Source organism: Bufo bufo, chromosome 7, assembly GCF_905171765.1.
Source record: "Bufo bufo chromosome 7, aBufBuf1.1, whole genome shotgun sequence".
NCBI lineage: Eukaryota > Metazoa > Chordata > Amphibia > Anura > Bufonidae > Bufo > Bufo bufo.
Genome location: NC_053395.1, coordinates 113,585,343 through 113,606,457, shown reverse-complemented (window position 1 = coordinate 113,606,457; position 21,115 = coordinate 113,585,343). Strand labels below are relative to the sequence as shown.

At 42.8% G+C, this 21,115-nt stretch overlaps 1 protein-coding gene across 2 annotated transcripts in view; it reads left to right on the top strand.

The window, feature by feature from the left end:
• Positions 1-21,115, top strand: part of HIBCH (3-hydroxyisobutyryl-CoA hydrolase) — a 516,160-nt gene that overhangs the window by 227,327 nt on the left and 267,718 nt on the right. For both annotated transcript variants that reach the window (XM_040440248.1, XM_040440247.1), the window contains exon 7: positions 18,173-18,251. In XM_040440248.1, the coding sequence (XP_040296182.1) occupies positions 18,173-18,251 (79 nt within the window). The remainder of the gene's footprint in view (positions 1-18,172; positions 18,252-21,115) is intronic.

Here is a 21,115-nt window from a genome sequence, read left to right as displayed (position 1 = left end):
ATACCACATATGCAGTGGCGTACCGTCAATATAGGCAGACCACGCACTGGCTATGGGGCCCGTGAGGTTAGGAGTCCCGGCCAGGCTGCATGGCTCCGCCCCCTTTCCGACCTGAATACATGCTGCATTAGTTAACAGTAGAGAGATAAATACTGGCAATGGGGCGTTTGGGTCGGCAGCCCTGGGCCCAGTGTCAATGAGGGGCGCATTGCCACCCCAAACGCCCCAGTGCCATTTACATATTTAGATTTTCATTTGGCATTATACACAGCGCTAGTGCTGCGCTGACAACAGCAGGCGGGAAGGAGGGAAGGAGCAGGGAGAGTGAGCAGCCGATTCCTCCAATCAGGAAGCAGCTCAGTGCCTGATGTGCCCGCCCCTCTGTGAGGTCTTTGGTGGAAGTTTGCTCCCACAGCTAGCAGCACGGTAAAGTACCAGCCCTGCATTTACTTTTATCAGCAGTGATGTCCCACATGCTGACCCTCCTCTGGGTCCTCCTGCCCTTCTCTTTGCTTGTTAACCCCAGCACTGCATTCACTATTCCTAGGCTGTGTGAGAGGGCAGAAGGAAGCAGAAGCGCTCTGCATGATGGAGCTGAGAGGAGCTGACAGGAAGACGGGCTGTTTGCTGCAGCAGGGTAACTGTACTTAGAGCTGTCAGGGTCAGACAGGAGCCTCAGCTCTGCTTACTGTAGTGCATATGTATTCTTTCATATGGGACCTGTGGCATGTGCTGGATGCTCCAGATAGACTACCTCTGAGGTAAAAGGATGGGACATGACTAAAATTGCTCAGCTCTGCTCCCTGTTAATAAGAAAAAAAGAGACTGAATATTCTGCACAGATGTACAAAAATAAGGGGGTTGGGGGAAAGTGGAATGAATAAGGCGCCAAGGAATAACCACAAATTGGTGGAAGAATAGGGACAGAATTGGGAGGAATGTATATAAGATGGAGAGAAATAGGCAGCTCCCCAAGGACCCCCTAGAAAAAAGGGGGGGGGGGGGGAGATTCAGTACCAACTGGTGGACTGAAGTTAGAATAGAGTTGCTGATGAGCCGGGTATCACAGGTGTCCTGATGATACCCAGGGTGCGCGACATAAACTCCAATACTAATAAAATTGTGCAGTTATAGTGGATATACACTATTGGTATCTTGATAAAAAGTTGCACTTCAACGGGGAGGAGGGCATAGGATAAAGCTCAAGACACCTATACCTCAACCTCCCCCACCGAGATCGCTTCAAATGATGTAGTATTAGCTTCCTGGTCCCCAAAAGGATGACACCGGGGCTCCAATGTATATAGGAAGTCTTTTATTAATTCAGCTCGACGCGTTTCGGGAATATATCCCTTTTTCAAGAGCATATACATATAGCAGAGAGACACAAACTTATATAGGGAAATACAAACACATGGTATAAGGTCATCCTCCTTAGGGGAGGAGAAAAGGCCAAAAAATTGGGTCATTTCCTGTCCATTATTTCATCCACTAATTGTAGTGCAAAAAACCCAATCCCTTCAAGAGATTCCTATTCGCTCTTTTTACAGAATGTTAAATTTATTCATAAGTGGACAATATTTAAGTGGCTGTCCTTAAAAACCAAAGGAAAGGAGTGGGACCGGAAGTGAACATGCCTTGCGTTCCACCGTGGAACGCAAAGGTTTCCCTAGTCTGTATAACATTATAGAGCGCCGTATTGCGCTTAGGACGAATGGAGATGTGCTATTCAGATATTCTTATAACGATGCGCTTCAGTTTCTGAGCGCATCGGCTGGATCTACTGATGGTATGGGGCTGAAATAGGGAGAGAACGCTCCGATGCGTTCCACTGTGGAACGCACTGGACAGGAAGTAAACCATATCAGTTCCGATGCGTTCCACTGTGGAACGCACCGGACAGGAAGTAACCTGCACCAGCTCGCATCAGCTCCGAAGCGCTCCAATGTGGGAGTACGGGGGCGGATTTAAGATGAGAAAGGACGCCCCATTCACCTAAAGATAGAAGGGTAAATGTTATAGGTGAGATGGTATGAATGAAAGGAGTAAAAACTATACATAAATAGATTACTTAAAAAATAAATAAATGGTTTAGGGATCATAAGAAGAGCAGACACATATAGAATATATATATAAAAAATACATATGAGATATATATAAAAATAAGGTACACTAATGTATACATAGATATATATAAATAAATAAGCAGTGTGAGTTGTTAAAACAGCAGACTAATTGATAACAATGAAGTATATTAACCACTTCCCATCTGGGCCCTTTGCCCCCTTCCTGACCAGGCCAAATTTTGCAAAACTGACATATCTCACTTTATGTGGTAATAACTTTGGAACACCTTTATTTATCCAAGTCATTCAGAGATTGTTTTCTCGTGACACATTGTACTTCATGATAGTCATAAATTTGAGTCAAAATATTTCACCTTTATTTATGAAAAAATCCCAAATTTACCCAAAAATTTGAAAAATTCGCAATTTTCTAAATTTCAATTTCTCTGCTTTCAAAACAGAAAGTGATACCTCATAAAATAGTTATTATTTAACATTTCCCATATGTCTACTTTATGTTGGCATCATTTTGGAAATGTCATTTTATTTTTTTAGGACGTTAGAAGGCTTAGAAGTTTAGAAGCAATTCTTCAAATTTGTAAGAAAATTGCCAAAACCCACTTTATAAGGACCAGTTCAGGTCTGAAGTCACTTTGTGGGGCCTACATAGTGGATACCCCCATAAATGACCCCATTGTAGAAACTACACCCCTCAAGGTATTCAAAACCGATTTTACAAACTCTGTTAACCCTTTAGGCGTTCCACAAGAATTAAAGGAAAATGGAGATCAAATTTTTAAATTTCACTTTTTTGGCAGATTTTCCATTTTAATCAATTTTTTTCTTTAACACATCGATGATTAACAGCCAAACAAAACTCAATATTTATTACCCAGATTCTGCGGTTTACAGAAACACCCCACATGTGGTCGTAAACTGCTGTATGGGCACACGGCAGGGCGCAGAAGGAAAGGAACTCCACATGGTTTTTAGATGCCATGTCCCATTTGAAGCCCCCTGATGCACCCTTACAGTAGAAACTCCCAAGAAGTGACCCCATTTTGGAAACTAGGGGATAAGGTGCCAGTTTTATTAGTACTATTTTTGGGTACATATGATTTTTTGATCATTCATTATAACACTTTATGGGGCAAGGTGACCAAAAAGTTTCTATTTATTTATTTTTACAGCGTTCACCTGAGGGGTTCAGTCAAGTGACATTTTTATAGAGCAGATTGTTACGGACGTGGCGATACCTAATATGTATACTTTTTCTCATTTATTAAAGTTTTACACAATAATTTTTGAAACCAAAAAATTATGTTTTAATGTGTCCATGTTCTGAGAGCTATAGTTTTTTTATTTTTTGAGAGATTTTCTTATGTAGGGGCTCATTTTTTGCGGGATGAGGTGACGGTTTTATTGGTACTATTTTGTGGGACATACGCGTTTTTGATCACTTGGTGTTGCACCTTTTGTGATGCAAGGTGACAAAAATTGCTTGTTTTGACACAGTTTTTTTAATTTATTTTTTACGGTGTTCACCCGAGGGGTTAGGTCATGTGATATTTTTATAGAGCTGGTTTTTACGGACGCGGCAATACCTAATATGTATACTTTTTTTTATTTGTTTCACTTTAACACAATAATAGCATTTTTGAAACCAAAAAAATTATGTTTTTGTGTCTCCATGTTCTAAGAGCTATAGTTTTTTTATTTTTTGAGAGATTTTCTTATGTAGGGGCTCATTTTTTGCGGGATGAGGTGACGGTTTTATTGGTACCATTTTGTGGGACATACGCGTTTTTGATCACTTGGTGTTGCACCTTTTGTGATGCAAGGTGACAAAAATTGCTTGTTTTGACACAGTTTTTTTTATTTATTTTTTACGGTGTTCACCCGAGGGGTTAGGTCATGTGATATTTTTATAGAGCTGGTTTTTACGGACGCGGCAATACTAAATATGTCTATTTTATTTTATTTTTTCTATTTTTTTTTTTTTATTCCTTACTTGGGATTTTTTTTTTTTTTACATGTGAACCTTTTTTTTATTTTATTTTTTCAACACTTTATTTTATTTTTATTTTATTTTACACTTTTCGTCCCCCATAAGGTCATACAAGACCTCTGGGGGACATTTACTTCACTTTTTTTTTTTTTTTTCACTGTTGATTTCTCCTGTAACTGGGGCTGACATAGTAGCCCCAGTTACAGTGGAAATGCACCCCTATAGAGGCTGTACAGCAGCAATCCTGCGCTGTACAGCCTCACAGCAGGGCTGATCGAGGTCTCTGAGAGACCTCACACAGCCCCTGCACTCTCCGGTCCCGGCGGTCACATGACCGCCGGGCCGGAACAGGAAGCGCACAGCGCTTCCTTCTCTGCAGACACAGCGCTCGGTGAGCGCTGTGTCTGCAGCGATCGTGAAGGCAGGGACACCTGGGCACTGTCCCTGCCTTATCTCTGGGTTGCCCTGCTGTCACTGACAGCGGGCAACCCGATCAGCAGCTGCACGATTAGCGTGCAGCTGCTATTTCTGACAGGACGTTTTAAAACGTGCTGTCAGAAATAGACGTCCACCCATAGGACGTTTATATCCTATGGGCGGACGTGAGGCGGTTAAAAACCATTATCAACATAATATATTAGGGGGGGGGAATTTATATATAAAAGGAATTATTAATTGTTAATTAGGTAGACTATCGGTATTACACAGATTATTGTTGATTGTTAATAGTTGCTGTATTCAAGGGATTCATTTAGGCCGAAGGGAGTTAGAGTGTTAAAACGGAAAATCCAATACATCTCCTTCCTGCAAAGTTGTTGGAAGAATTTAGGGACCCATTCGATGGGAGTCAGACATAGAAGCGATGTGTCGTCATCGTGTTTTTGTGCAAAATGTCTTGAAACGATATGTTTGTCATACTTTTTCCGAATGTTGGAACGGTGGGAGTTGAGTCTTTCTCGGATGCTTTGGGTGGTCCGACCTATGTACTGTAGCCCACAAGGACATTCCAGCATGTAGACTATATTTGTGGTGCCACAGTCCATATAACTCGAAAGAGGGACTTTTTCTTTCGAGGAGTTGATGGTAACCTCATTTACGCCATGAATGATTGTGTGACAGCATTTGCACCGTGTGTGCCCACATTTGTAAGATCCCTTGGGTTTCTCTACAGGCCCCAAGGGTTTCGATCCGAAAATAGTGGCAGTACTGAGTTTATTCAGCTTCGGACGGGATGGGGCTAGAATCTGCTTTAAAGTCTTGGCTCTTGTCACGAGGGTATCAAGAGCCACGTCTGACTCCGTTATACCCGGGGTCAGGAGGTCGCAGCGGGTGGCTGCGCGCTCTATATCTAAAGATCACGTTGTTTCTTAGTGATTGCTTTCTGTGTTTGCCTTGCTATCCTTTTTGTCTCAATCAGGGATCCGTAGCTTCTCCTCCTCAGCTGTTTCTTGTCTGCCACTCCCAACCTCCTTATATTCTCCCCTCACACTTCTCTAGTTGCCAGTTATAGAGCTTCCTGCCTGGACATCTATACTGACCCACTGGAGTTGTGAATCCTGGTTGTCGTTCCAGAGTGCTACCCTCCAGATCCCTGTTGGGCTTCTTGTTGTCTCCTGTTGTCGCCCACCTGGGATTATATGTTGAGTTTATATTGTCTGTCCTTCCCTTGGTGTTTTCCTTTAGAGCTAGTGGTGCGGACTAGTGTTCCCACCGCCCTGTTCACTATCTAGGGCTCAGCTTAGGGAAAGCCAGGGCTTTAGGCACGTGATCGGCGTAGGGGTGAGGAACCCGTCTAGGGACGTCAGGGCAGCCAGGTGCCAGCCGCTAGGTGAGTCAGGGGTCACCACCTTCCCTCTCACTTGGGCAGGGCCTTCCTTGTTCCCTCCCTCTGTGTCACGTATGTGATAGTCACGCCGACCGTGATAGCTCTACGGAATGTCATATGTGGTATTTTGGGTATTGATTTACTTAAAATTGGGTCCTTTAATAGTAAAGGCCAGTGTTGTTTTAAGATTGCTGTAATTGAGTTATGGGATGATGTGTATCGGGTGATAAAATTATAGATATACTGATTATTCTCACTGGGTTGCGTTTGATGTTTTGGTCGTAGACACTCTGTCTGAGTGGTTTTTCCAACTTTGTTGATTGAATATGAAATCAGGCCCTCTAGATATCCCTTCTCTAGGAACCTAGACTCTATGATTTTTAATTGATCTCTTAGAGTCGCATCGTTGGAGCAGTTTTTTCTGACCCGCCTCATTTGACCATACGGTATATTGCGTTTCCACTTGTGGTAGTGGCAGCTTTTGTAGTCCAAATAGCTGTTCGCATCGACTTCTTTAAAATATGTGCTTGTCTCAATTGAATTATTGTTGATGGTTAATTTCAAATCGAGAAAAATGGTGGTGGAGGAATCTATCTGCGCAGTGAATTTCAAGTTCCAATAATTTAGATTGATGTATGAAATGAAATTATCTAGTGTGTCTCTTCGTCCTTCCCAGACAAAGATGATGTTGTCAATGTACCGTCTATAAAGTTTGATGTTGGGGTGGTCCAGTAGGCCAAACGTTTCTTCAAATGCCCCCATGAACAAATTAGCGTACGATGGCGCAAATTTCGTCCCCATCGCTGTTCCATGGTTTTGAATATAAAAACCATCATTATAGGTAAAATAGTTATGATTTAGGATAAAATTTATTGAATCTAAAATGAAGCTAATTTGTTTGGGCGGCATATAGGGGTCCATAGAAAGAAACTTATTGATTGCTTGAATGCCCAATGTGTGTATGATGTTACTGTACAGAGAGGACACATCTAAAGTTACCCATATCATATCCTTACACCATTCAAAGTTTTTCAATATTGTGATAAGTTGACTGGAGTCTCGTAGATAAGATGGTAAATTTATTACATATTTCTTTAGGAGGCAATCAATGTAGGCGGAGAGGTTGGCTGTGATGGAATCTATCCCTGATGTTATTGGTCGACCAGGAGGATTGGTCAATGATTTGTGAATTTTTGGTAGATAATAGAAGTATGGTATACAAGGATGTTCTATCAAAAGATGTTTCCTTTCTTTTTTCGTAATGATGTTTTCTGTATATCCTTTCTCTATAAGGCCCTCTAGTTGTTTTTTATAAGAAGTTGTGGGGTCTGTTTGGAGTTTGCTATAGTATATGGTGTCTGAGAGTATGTTCATGGCCTCTCTGTGGTAATCTTCTGTGTTCAAGATCACTACCCTCCCCTCCCTTGTCTGCATTTTTGATAACTATATTGCGGTTTCTGGACAGATCGATCATAGCTTTTTTTTGAATTTTTGAAAGGTTGTGTCCACCAGAAGGTGTGTCGTTGTCTTTCTCTGAAAAGGCCAGTTTTAGGTCGTTCAAAACTAGATTGTAGAAGGTCTCAATATAGGACCCTCTACTCTCCAGAGGATAATAGTTAGATTTAGGCTTGAGGGATGAATGTATGGGAGTGAGAAAAAGTTCTTTGACTAGATTGTCAATATCGGCATCGTCCTCCATCGAAATCACCTTCGGAGGTGACGCGTTAACGGTTGGTCTAATCATGAAGTGACGTTGTAGTGTTAGTTTACGGATGTATTGGTTTAAATCAACAAACAGTTCGAACAGGTCTGGGTTATTATTAGGGCAAAATGATAAACCTCTGCTTAGAATTTCAATTTCCTCTTTTTTTAGAATGTGTTGCGAGAGGTTAAATATACCTTTTGGACCTCAAATGCTCTGGTGGATTGTCTATGTTACAGAGTGAGTTGGGCACATATTTTTTGCTGGCAGGATCCCTTGTTCTTCCCTTTTCCTCCCCTACAGCCCCTTCTTCTGCGTTTGGTCCTAATTTCCTTTTCAATTGGTTCCGAAGCGGGCTGTAAAAGTGAGTGATTTTTTCTTGTGGGAGTAGGGGAAGTGGAATTTTGGATCGAATCGAGGGATTGTGACATAAAATCGAGGTGAGTATTTGTATACTGGAAAGTATTGATCGGGGAGGGGTGGGAATGGGAGAAATTTGATGGAGGGGTGGATTCTCTGAGAGATTTTGAGGTAATTCTAAAAAATGATCCGGACTGGGGGGGGATTCACTATAGGTGGACACATTGGGATTGGTATTGGAGGCTTCTTCTCCAAAGAGGGAAGGGGGTGGGGACCTAATGTTGGAGTGCTCCGGTGAAACAGCAGATATTTGTTTTAACGGGGGGGTATTAATAGTAATCTCATTCCTATCGTGTCCATGGTCTTGGTTCACGGTGTTTGGTGTCGTGTCTGATGAGGTCATTCCTATTAATAAATCTATTTCTGTGGGGTCGGTAGGTATTTCATTTGATCCAATTGAAATGGTAGGTGGACCCTGGGTCTTTGTTTTAGTGTATGTATTGGTAGAATGGGGGACAGTTTTATGGAGGGGTTATCGCTCTAGTTGTTGGTGGGGGCGACGCCCATGATTACTATTCTAAAAGCTTCTGGTCCTCATATTGGTTTCATGAAATATTGGTGGGGTGGGTGAGGTCCTATGTGGAGGTGGATGTTTTGGCACAGGGCCGATGGTCGACTTCACTAACTCTTTTTTCTGTAGCCATAGATTTGTATTGAGGTCTATCATGTCTCAAATGAGTTTTCTACATTTCCTCTGGACCGTGGTGTACTCCTGTTTACGTAGGGAAATCCTATCTGGAGTGAGGGTGTTCTGGGATAAGGTCCTCCTGGGGTCTAGGTGGAGTTCAATGCGAGACCATAGTTTATTGCAAAGTGATCGGCGTTTCATAATAAGTAATTTCATAAACTGTACAGAACATTGCTTGGTTATGTTTATCCATGCAAATACAAAGGGAGAAGTTGAGCTGTGAGACAGAGATCTAATGCTGTGGACCTACAGAAGATCTGTCCCAGGGGTCACATTGACCAATGTGGACAGTTCTGCTGCAGTAATTAACCCTATAGGCTCTCCTCTGATTTACACCTATCATAAAATAACTAAAACTTAAAGGGTAAGGCCGAGTTCATATCCCGTTTTTTCCATCCGTTTCATGTATACATACAGTGGCATCCTTTATCATAGAGTTTGAAAGAAAAATGTATATGTTAACCTATACGTGTTTTCTACTGGACTCTGCAGGATAGAAAAGCATTGGGTGCAGCACTTTTTTATCCCTCCCCCCCCCCAACATATACATAAAAACGGATGGCAAAAACGTGATGTAAACACAGCCAAACCTTTTATTTAGCTCCTAATGTACTCCGCACCCTTACTGATCAGCTTTAATAATTGTACTTTTTTTATTGGGGGGGGGGGGGGGCGGGCCTAATTCTGAGGTTTGCTGTGGGTCCCCATGATTTCTATGTACGCCCCTATGTATAGTTTTTCTTGTATTTTAATACAAAAAATAAAAATAAAAAAAAATTCTTTGCATCCCCATATTCTTACCCCCATAATTTTTTTTATGTGTATAGAGCTATGTGCGGGCTCATTTTTTGTGGGGTGATCTGTACTTTTCATTGATACTATTGTGGAGTGTGTATCACTTTTTCATCACTTTTTATAAAAAAAATTGTGGGAGGCAAAGTTACCAAAAACAGCAAATTGACATTTTTTTTTCAATTTTTGCCGTATGGGATAAATATTTAGATAATTTAATAGTATGGACATTTTCGCTCACAGCAATGCTCAAGGTGTTTATTTTTTAATTATGTATTTTTATTTTAACTTTGGGGAAAGGGTGATTTAAATAAATATATAATATATAATAATTTTTTTTACATTTTAATAGTTCCCCTAAGGAGCTATAATAAGCAATCGTATGAGAATTACACTAACTTCCTTTGGTATCCTGCCCTGTGCATGGCTGGGAGCACACATTCCTGTTCTTTATCCTCATATTTGACCACCGTATCCGAGTGATTAAATTTGTGCGATCAATGTTGTCGTTGAGCATACACATTAGCGCCGGGTGTCTGCTGTTTAAAACAACAAGCACCGAGCAGCTACAGCTCCCATTGCACTTGTAAGCAGGCGCCATCTTTAAAGTCCTGACTGCCAACGTATATATATTCGTACGGTGGTCGGGAACTGGTTAAGATACTTGAACTAAAGATTTTAAAAACAGGTTTCATGTGGTTTAACGACTGAGACTCCACCAGTCCTCCATATGCTAGATCATAATATTGAAATGAGGTGTTTCAGAAGAGTTGTGACACCGGTTTCCCTAAATCTAATTTATTTAACCACTTCAGCCCCCCTAGCTTAAACCCCCTTAATGACCAGACCACTTTTTACAATTCTGCACTGAAATTTTGGCAAAAAATGACATTTTTCAGTTTCAGTTGTAAAATTTTTCAAATAAAACTACATTTCTATATAAATTTTTCTCTAAATTTATTGTTCTACATGTCTTTGATTAAAAAAAATGCAATAAGTGTATATTTATTGGTTTGCGCAAAAGTTATAGCGTTTACAAACTATGGTACAAAAATGTGAATTTCCGCATTTTGAAGCAGCTTTGACTTTCTGAGCACCTGTCATGTTTCCTGAGGTTCTACAATGCCCAGACAGTAGAAACACCCCACAAATGACCCCATTTCGGAAAGTAGACACCCTAAGGTATTCACTGATGGGCATAGTGAGTTCATGGAAGTTTTTATTTTTTGTCACAAGTTAGCGGAAAATGATTTTTTTTTTCTTACAAAGTCTCATATTCCACTAACTAAAGATACTCTTTGGAATTTGGGCCCCTTTGCGCACCTAGGCTGCAAAAAAGTGTCACACATGTGGTATCGCCGTACTCAGAAGAAGTAGGGCAATGTGTTTTGGGGTGTATTTTTACATATACCCATGCTGGGTCGAGAGAAATATCTCTGTAAAAGTCAACTTTTCCCATTTTTATTTTATACGAAGTTGTCATTTTAGAAAGATATTTCTCTCACCCAGCATGGGTATATGTAAAAAGACACCCCAAAACACATTGCCCAACTTCTCCTGAGAACGGCGATACCACATGTGTGACACTTTTTTGCAGCCTAGGTGCGCAAAGGGGCCCAAATTCCAATGAGTACCCTTTAGGAGGGCATTTTTAGATATTTGGATTCCAGACTTCTTCTCACGCTTTAGGGCCCCTAAAATGCCAGGGCAGTATAAATACCCCATATGTGACCCCATTTTGGAAAGAAGACACCTCAAAGTATTCCGTAAGGGGCATGGCGAGTTCATAGATTTTTTTTTTGGCACAAGTTAGCGGAAAATGATTTTTTTTTTCTCACAAAGTCTCCCTTTCCGCTAACTTGGGACAAAAAGTTCAATCTTTCATGGACTCAATATGCACCTCAGCGAATACCTTGGGGTGTCTTCTTTCCAAAATGGGGTCATTTGTGGGGTGTTTGTAATGCCCTGGCATTTGAGGGTCTCCGCAATCATTACATGTATGGCCAGCATTAGGAGTTTATGCTATTCTCCTTATATTGAGCATACGGGTAATGAGATTTTTTTTTTTTCGTTCAGCCTCTGGGCTAAAGGAAAAATGAACGGCACAGATTTCTTCATTCGCAGGAAAGGCATCTGCCAGGACATAGGAGCTCCGACAACATCCATACCCACTCAGCTCGTATGCCCTGACAAACCCGATTTCTCCATTCACATCAATCGATGTGGATGAATAAATCATTGCCGTAATTTTTTTTTTTTTATAAAAAATGTTTGCCAAAGCATATGAACCTCAGCTCATAAGCCTCGGCAAACGTATCTTTTTTACTGCAGAGGAGAAATCTCGTCTTGCAGCGCCGCATACACCGACTTTTGTGTAATCTGACAGCAGCGCAATGCTTCTGTCAGAATGCACATCAGTGCTCATCGGTTGGTCCACCTAGAAGGTAAAAAAACTAAACAAAACAAAAAAAAAAAACAGGCCGCAACGCAATAAATTTATTAACATTAACTTTATATAACATTTGAAACAGAACATTAACTTTTATAAACTTTATTGAACTTTTGGAACATTAACTTTTTTTGCTTACCTGTGATTTTTTTTAATTTTTTTTTTTTAACTTTTATAGGACAAACCTCTCCTTCCCCATGGGACAATGTGCAAAGCGCAAATCGCCCAGAGATGTGGCGAAGTACATTATGCACTTTGTCCCAGGTGAAAGGAGAGGTTTGCAGCAGCTGTGAGTGAAAGGGCCCTAAGATCCCTATGTGCCTGTCCTGTGTCACGCAATCCCTATACTAAGTGTACCTGTGTGTGGTACTTCCGGAAACACTCCCCTAATCATAGGGCAGGGTGGTCAGGGCAGTCAGGACAGAAATAGCGGGTGTCACGCCTTATTCCACTCCTGCTACAGACACGCCATTCGTTAGAGTGTCGGCTGATCATCATTTTCTTCATCTTTTTTGGGGTGACGCTTGGGTTGATGTACCAGCAACGACATTGGGGAAATGTCGCTCGTGTAGACGGCTCACTACACTGGTGGTTGGGGCCACGGAACCTCCTGGATACAGGAGGTTCTCGATGCTCTCTTCCTGAAATTTGAGGAAGGATCCTGTTCTCCCAGCTTTACTGTAGAGAGCAAAACTACATAGCCAATTGAATTAGGTATACAGACACCTTCTTATACCAGCGTCTGGTCCTGCGGGAAAGTAAATAAGGAGCCAACATCTGGTCATTGAAGTCCACCCCTCCCATGAGCAAATTATAGTTGTGGACACAGAGGGGCTTTTCAATGACTCTGGTTGCTCGTTCAATTTAGATTGTCGTGTCTGCGTGAATGGAGGAGAGCATGTAAACGTCACGCTTGTCTCTCCATTTCACCGCGAGCAGTTCTTCGTTACACAAGGCAGCCCTCTCCCCCTTGCAAGACTGGTGGTAACGAGCCGTTGGGGGAAGCCCCGTCAACTAGGTCGCGCGGTGCCACAGCAGCCAATCTGTTCTAGAAACAAATGCCTGAAGAGAGGCACACTTGTGTAGAAATTGTCCACATAAAGGTGGTACCCCTTGCCAAATAAGGGTGACACCAAGTCCCAGACTGTCTGCCCACTGCTCCCCAGGTAGTCAGGGCAACCAACCGGCTCCAGGGTCTGATCTTTACCCTCATAGACACGAAATTTGTGGGTATAGCCTGTGGCCCTTTCACAGAGCTTATACAATTTGACCCCATACCGGGCGCGCTTGCTTGGGATGTATTGTTTGAAGACAAGGCGCCCGGTAAAATGTATCAGGGACTCGTCTACGCAGATGTTTTGCTCAGGGGTATACAAATCTGCAAATTTGGTGTTAAGGTGGTCTATGAGGGGCCGAATTTTGTGGAGCCGGTCAAAAGCTGGGTGGCCTCTGGGACGAGAGGTGCTATTATCACTAAAGTGCAGGAAACGCAGGATGGTCTCAAATCGTGTCCTGGACATGGCAGCAGAGAACATGGGCATGTGATGAATTGGGTTCGTGGACCAATATGACCGCAATTCATGCTTTTTTTGTCAGGCTTATGTTGAGGAGAAGATGTATAGATAATCCACGGCACACCAATGTCTTTTGTTTTGCAAATTTATTATTGGTACAAAAAAATTCACAAGTTTGTCAATATATGACTGGTCGCGCCATCATAGTAATATCAGCATAATATATCTTTGTAGGCCGTGATGTATCCCAACGTTTCGGTCCTGTCAAAGACCTTTCTCAAGGGATCATGGCCAGGTAGCAAACGGTTTGAAGCAGGCGCTGTAACCAGCGCCTGCTTCAAACCGTTTGCTACCTGGCCATGATCCCTTGAGAAAGGTCTTTGACAGGACCGAAACGTTGGGATACATCACGGCCTACAAAGATATATTATGCTGATATTACTATGATGGCGCGACCAGTCATATATTGACAAACTTGTGAATTTTTTTGTACCAATAATAAATTTGCAAAACAAAAGACATTGGTGTGCCGTGGATTATCTATACATCATTTACGACTCAAGTCCTCTGCGAGCACCCACCACTATATTAAGGTGTGCGGACTCCACAATTTCCCTCAACATATGTTGAGGAGAAGGCCCAGAAAAGTTTTAAATTCGGAAACTTGGACGGGTTTCCAGCGGAAAGACTGGGCATAAAAGCTTCCCGGGTTGGCGGCTATAAATTGAGTGGCATACCGTTTTTTTTCTGCCACGACTAAGTCCAAGAGCTCCGCAGTGAAGAACAGCTCAAAAAAACCCAGTGCCGATCCGATCTGAGCTGTCTCAACCCGAACTCCAGACTTGGCGGTGAAAGGGGGAACTACCGGTGCGGCTGAAGTTGGGGGCTGCCAATCAGGGTTTGCCAGCACCTCAGGGACTCTAGGGGCTCTACGGGCCTGTCTGTGCGGTGGCTGCGACGGGGGAACTACTGCACGTGCCACCGTACCAGCTTCAACTGCCCTTCTGGTGCTCGCCACTTCACCATGTTCTACGGCAGTCCTGGTACTAGGTCCAGGATGGGCTGCGCTGCTGGTGTATGCCTCACCACGTAATCCGACAGCGCCAGCCCCACTCTGCTGCCCTTAAAGCGGATCCTTCGCAACCTGTGGTCTAGCATCACGGGGCCGGGTACGCCTGGTGGTATCAGGGACCTCAACCTCATCGTCCGAACTTTGGGTCAGACTGCCACTGCTTTCTACAGGTTCGTATTCTGACCTGCTGGATTCGTCAGATGAGGGTTCCCATTCCTCATCCGACTGGGTCAGAAGCCTGTAGGCCTCTTCAGAAGAATACCCCTTACTTGCCATTTGGTCAACTAAATTTAGGAAGTATTCCCTGAGACTACCCAAGAAAAAAAACAAGCTTGTCTTAGGCTACTTTCACACCTGCGTTCGGGTGTCCGCTTGTGAGCTCCTGTTTGAAGGGGCTCACAAGCGGCCCCGAACGCATCCGTACTGCCCTAATGCATTCTGAGTGGACTCGGATCCGCTCAGAATGCATCAGTCTGGCAGCGTTCAGCCTCCGCTCCGCTCAGCAAGCGGACACCTGAACGCTGCTTGCAGCGTTCGGGTGTCCGCCTGGCCGTGCGGAGGGAAGTGGATCCGTCCAGACTTACAATGGAAGTCAATGGGGACGGATCCTTTTGAAGATGACACCATATGGCTCAATCTTCAAACGGATCCGTCCCCCATTGACTTTCAATGTAAAGTCTGGACGGATCCGTTCAGGCTACTTTCACACTTAGAATTTTTTTTAAACTATAATGCAGACGGATCCGTTCTGAACGGATCCAAACGTCTGCATTATAGGAGCGGATCCGTCTGAGCAGACATCAGACTGACCCGCTCTGGACGGTAGTGTGAAAGTAGCCTTACAAATGGGTGGCTAGCGAAGTACAGGAAGCCGCTGCGATTGATAAAAAATATCAAAACTGATTTTTTTATCGCCGCAGCGCTTGTGTAGTGATTGTGCAGTGATAAAAACAAAAAAACATTTTTGTCACTGCGGCGGGGCGGGCGTGGATGAACGCACGTGTGGGCGACCGATCAGGCCTGATCCGGCAAACACTGCGTTTTGGGTGGAGGGCGAGCTAAGGTGACACTAATACTATTATAGATCTGACTGTGATCAGTTCTGATCACTTACAGATACTATAAAAGTACCAATGCTGATTAGCGATACGCTAATCAGCGAATCAGTGACTGCGGTGCGGTGGGCTGGGCGCTAACTGAAGCTAACTACCTACCAAAGGGGCCTAAACTATCCTAAACCTAACAGTCAATACTGGTGGGAAAAAAAAGTGACAGTTTACACTGATCACTTTTTTCCCTTTCACTAGTGATTGACACGGGTGATCAAGGGGTTAATTGGGGTGATTGGTGGGTGATCTGGGGCTAAATGTGTAGTGATTGGTGTACTCACAGTGATGTGTGCTCTCTGCTGGGACCAACCGACGAAAAGGAACCAGCAGAGAGCACAGAAGCCATTTAACACATTATATTTATAAATGGCTTCTGATTCGATTTTTTAAAAGTCACCAACCTGCCAGCAATGATCATTGGCTGGCTGGCTGGTGACCAACTCCTCCTGTAACTTTTTCCGGCCCGCATTGCGCATGTGCGGGCCGGCTATGCTCGAAATCTCGCGTCTCGCGAGATGATACGCCAAGGAGGAACAAACCGCCCGCCCGCAGGACGCATCCCTGCGTTAGGCGGTCGGGAAGCGGTTAATTTGATAACTGCACTTTTACCATCTGGTTCTAGCATGAACATCCTGCCCTGTGATTGCTAGATGGCTTTACATTGGTTTATACTGTATATTATTTGTCTCCTAAACTTACAAGCACTGAATGGCCTTAAAGGGCTTCTGTCACCCCACTAAAGTCTTTTTTTTTTTGCCTACTTATAATCCCTATACTGCGATATATCAATACATAATGTTATTAATCATTTTGGTTGAGTAGATAATTCAAGAAACTGACTTTTATCATATGCAAATTACCTGTCTACCAGCAAGTAGGGCGGCTACTTGCTGGTAGCAGCCACATCCTCCTCTCATAAAGATGCCCCCTCCTCATGTTGATTGACAGGGCCAGCGAACGTGCTCGTTCTCTGGCTGGCCCTGTCTGCATTCAAAATCTGGCGCCTGCGTCGTACCTGTCTTCAATCGGCGCAGGCGCACTGAGGGGAGGATGCTCGCTCAGCCGCTCCATCCTCAATGCGCCTGCGCCGGGTGTAGATGTGACGTCATCGGCGCAGGCGCATTGAGGATGGAGCGGCCGAGCGAGCGTCCTCCCCTCAGTGCGCCTGCGCCGACTGAAGACCGGTTCAGGATTTTGACAGTTATCGGTATCTGCATCTATTTTGCCGATATACCGATAACGTATTGGGAACACAGAACGCGCTGCTCTCAGCGCTCTCCGTGTTCCCTCAGCAGCACAGGGGAGAAGGAAGCAGTGTCTCCCTCCCCCTGTGCTGCTGCTGCCGCTGCCGCCACTTAGAGGAGAGAGGACAAAAGAAGGGGAGGGGCTGTGGCCACCGCTCCACCAATGAAGATAAGTCTTTCATTAATTCATATTTATTAATTCATATACAGGAGGTGGGAGCTGGCTGCAGAATCACATAGCCGGCTCCCGACATCTATGAGCGGTTGCTGCGATCTGCGGTAGTTAGCCCCTTAGGTGCCGCGGATCGCAGCTACCGCTCATAGAGGTCGGGAGCCGGCTATGTGATTCTGCAGCCAGCTCCCGCCTCCTGTATATGAATTAATGAGAGATTTCTCTTCATTGGTGGCACAGTGCGCCCCCCCAAGCCCCCCAGTATTAATCATTGGTGGCGCAGTGCGCCCCCCACCCCATCCCAGTATTAAAAGCATTGGTGGCGCAGTGCGCCCCCCTTCCCCAGTATTAATAATTGGTGGCAGTGGCCACAGGATCTCCTCTTCCCTGCTCCTCCGATCGGAGCCCCAGCTGTGTAATCCTGGGGCTCCGATCAGTTACCATGGCAGCCAGGACACTATTGAAGGCCTGGCTTCCATGGTAAGCTCCATGCTGCTGTGTGCACAAAGCACAGAGCAGCAGGGACAGTGTGAGATCCTATTCACCCTGATAGAGATCTATCAGGGTGAATAGGACAAGGGTTCTTGTCCCTAAGGGGGCTAAAAGTTAGTAAAAATTTTTATATATATATATATATATATATTTTAAGTATAAATGAAAAAGAAAGATTTACAAAAAATAAATAAATACACGTTAACAATAAACATATTAATTTTGAGCAGATTTTTGTACAGATTTCTGTAAAAAAATGAAAATTCCCAGAATATCGGTATAAATTATCGGCTATCGGCCTGAAAGTTCACAAATTATCGGTATCGGCCCTAAAAAAATCAATATCGGTCGATCCCTAGTATACATGCATAATACAGACAATTGCACTAAGCATGAACAGGACGAGTTACAAACTGGTACAGATACCAGAGAGAGGGCTTACAATAATTGACAATCAAAGTCTCCTAGAAAATCATAATTTCTTAGAAACCTACTGTGTCTTGCATGGCCATGCAGGCTTTAGAACAAGTTACTGACTTGTGGTTAATTCTTGTTCCTTTTTTGTATTAACATTATAGTTGAAAATGCCTCTATAATAAAGTGATTTATTTTCTTTCAGGGTGTGGGTCTTTCTGTTCATGGTCATTTTAGAGTATCCTCTGAGAAAACTCTCTTTGCAATGCCAGAGACAGCAATTGGTAAGTTTATACCATCGTCTAGCCCTTCTGACAAAATAACTTTGTACAGAATGTGTTCTTAGCTTTGCCCTTAAATCAACATATCCCTACCTGTGGGGTGCGAGATTACCAGCTTTTAAAAAAAACAAAAAAAAAAAAAAAACACTGTCATGAGATTGCTATTCTAGTATTTATCTCTGTGTGGCACCCAGTAGTTGTGATGTGGATTGCAGCTTGTTAAAGGGTTTTGCTAGCATGTCGAGATATTGTTTTGGAATCCTTAACCAAATTTGAGATGAGGTAAGGGTGGACTCGTCTGTATATTACCAGTATAGTTGAAGGAATCGGCATTTAACTTCTTCCTTTATAGAGCCTCATTCTGCAAATCTGTCATGTCACTTTATGTGGTAATAACTTTAAGATGCTTTTACTTATCCTGGTGATTGAGTGTTTTTTCATGACAAATCTTACTTCATGTTAGTGGTAAATTTGGGTCGCTCTGCTTCTAAGACAGATAGTGATACCTTATAAAATAGTTAATAATGATCATTCAACATATGTCTACCGTTGGCATCATTTTGTAAATCTCCATTTTTAAAGGCTTAGCATTTTAGAATTATCAAGAAATTTTCCAAAACTGACTTTTGGACCAATCCAGTTCGGAAGTGCCTTTCAGGGGCATACATAATAGAAACCACCCATTTTACAAACTATACATTTCAAATTATTTGAAATTGAGTTTAGAAACTTGTTTTATTTTTTTGCAGATTGTCCACTTTAACCCTTTCATGACTGGGCCCAAAAAGGCCTGAATGTCCAAGCAACTTTTTGTGATTTTGTGCACCTGGTGGTTTAGTGATGTTTTTTTTTTACTTGACTCTTAGGACTTTTCATTAGAATGGTTTTTTAGAGTTTTTTTTAGAGGTTCTCTCAAACCTATACATGTTATATATGAAAACGATCGTCACAAAATAGGTAATAGGTTTAATTTGGAGGAAAACTGCTAATTATTATTATAAAGTATTTATTTTTTATTTCTTAAATATTAAAACTGACACAATAATGTATAACTGCAATGGGTTACCTATTTTGTGACGATCATTTTCATATATAACATGTATAGGTTTTGAGAGAACGAGGCGATTATGGTGACTCTTTCTGTTAGCGACGGCATTTTTTATATATTTTTTTTATTTGTATTTTTAATATATATATTTTTTTACTTATATTAAAAAACATTTTGGACACATAATCTTTCCCCCAGGAGGTCATTAAAAGACCTCTGGAGGACACCGACTTTTTTTTTTTACTTTTTCTTTCACTGTTTACACTGTAACAGGAGCCCCAGTTACAGGGGGAAACAGCCCCCTGAAGGGGAATCAGAGATAAATAGATAAAATATCCCAGGGCGCAAGAATCCAGTCCAGATGGTACATGACACTGCATATGAAATCACATAAACACACAGCATTTAAATACACTAAAAAAAAACGCCAAAATGAAAAAGTAGGTGGAGCTAAGAAAAGGGGGAGTGGTTGGTGGGGAAGAGTCCCCAGCAGATGTGCATAGATTAAAAGTTCAATAGTTAATGATATAAAATATATAATAATGACAATGCACCATCATTGCTGGTGAAGCCAGAAATGTGGGGGTGTGGTGCTCCGATCAGTTTATCTGCCTCTGATCAAGGAGCGCTCGCATTGAAGGGGGAGGTCACATGATCGGAGCCCGGTCACGTGATCGCGGCTTGCCGGCAGCAGGTAGTATCCTGGTTGCTGGGTAACCAGGACGCTTACTGGCCGCACTGATGTATTGCGGACACGAGCGCAGCGAGGATGACAGGGGAGGGGGGTGGAGTCGGTGTTGCAGGGAGGGCAGACCTGTAGTGTGAAATCTATTAATAGCAAGGGGAGGCTCTGTCATATTAACCGGGTCAGGGGCTGAAGGGAGTAGAAATGTGAGACGATCAAGACAGATGAATTGATGATACTTGATGCTAAAGATATTAATCGCTTCTGATAATGATATGATAGCATATAAAATAATTATCCATTAGAGGGTATTGGATTTAGTGATGCATAATTAGTAGTAGAAGAACCAACTGATAGAATAATTATCAACCAATAATTTATTGGGGGCTGATGATTGGAGAATGATGGGATGGTGAGGAGGGAGGTGATAAACGAATTGGAAGGTATTACTCCATAGTGATGCATGTACATGTTGTTTATTACAGCAAATGATGAAAAAATATTAATAATGGGTATAATAATGGATCAAAAAAAAAAAAAGTAGAAAATGTGCAGAAAAAACGGTGGCGGTGGGATATGCATGTAAAGTACTACATTACACAACCGTGGGGGACCTCGGCTGTTTAAAATAGGGAATGTCACGATTGAAACATAACTGAACCCGGGCTATTTCAGAGGTTTATCTCGAAGGCCTCATTAAGACCGAATGGGTTAAGGCAGTTGAGTTTGTATATCCAAAACATCTCGCGCCTTTTGATCGACTGCATGACATTGTGGCAATCGGAGCTGATTTGTTCAATGGGCGTGATGGAAAAGCCAGTGGCGAGGCCCTCATGGCGAATGGTTGCGTGTCGAGACACGCTGTGCTTTAGAAAACCCTTTTTGATATTCGACCGATGTTTATTGAGCCTGTTGCGCAAGGTTTGGATTGTCCGCCCCACGTACTGTAGGCCGCAGGGACATTCCAGTAGGTAGATAACGTTCTTTGATCCACAGTCCAAATGTTGTCTGATGGAGAAGGTTCCCCCATTAGATCTACTTTGGAAAGAAGTTGACATCCGTATAGCGGTACAGCAGAGACATTTGGGTTGGTTACATCTGAAGCTGCCAGGTTGTTCGGAGTGTTGGGTTCTC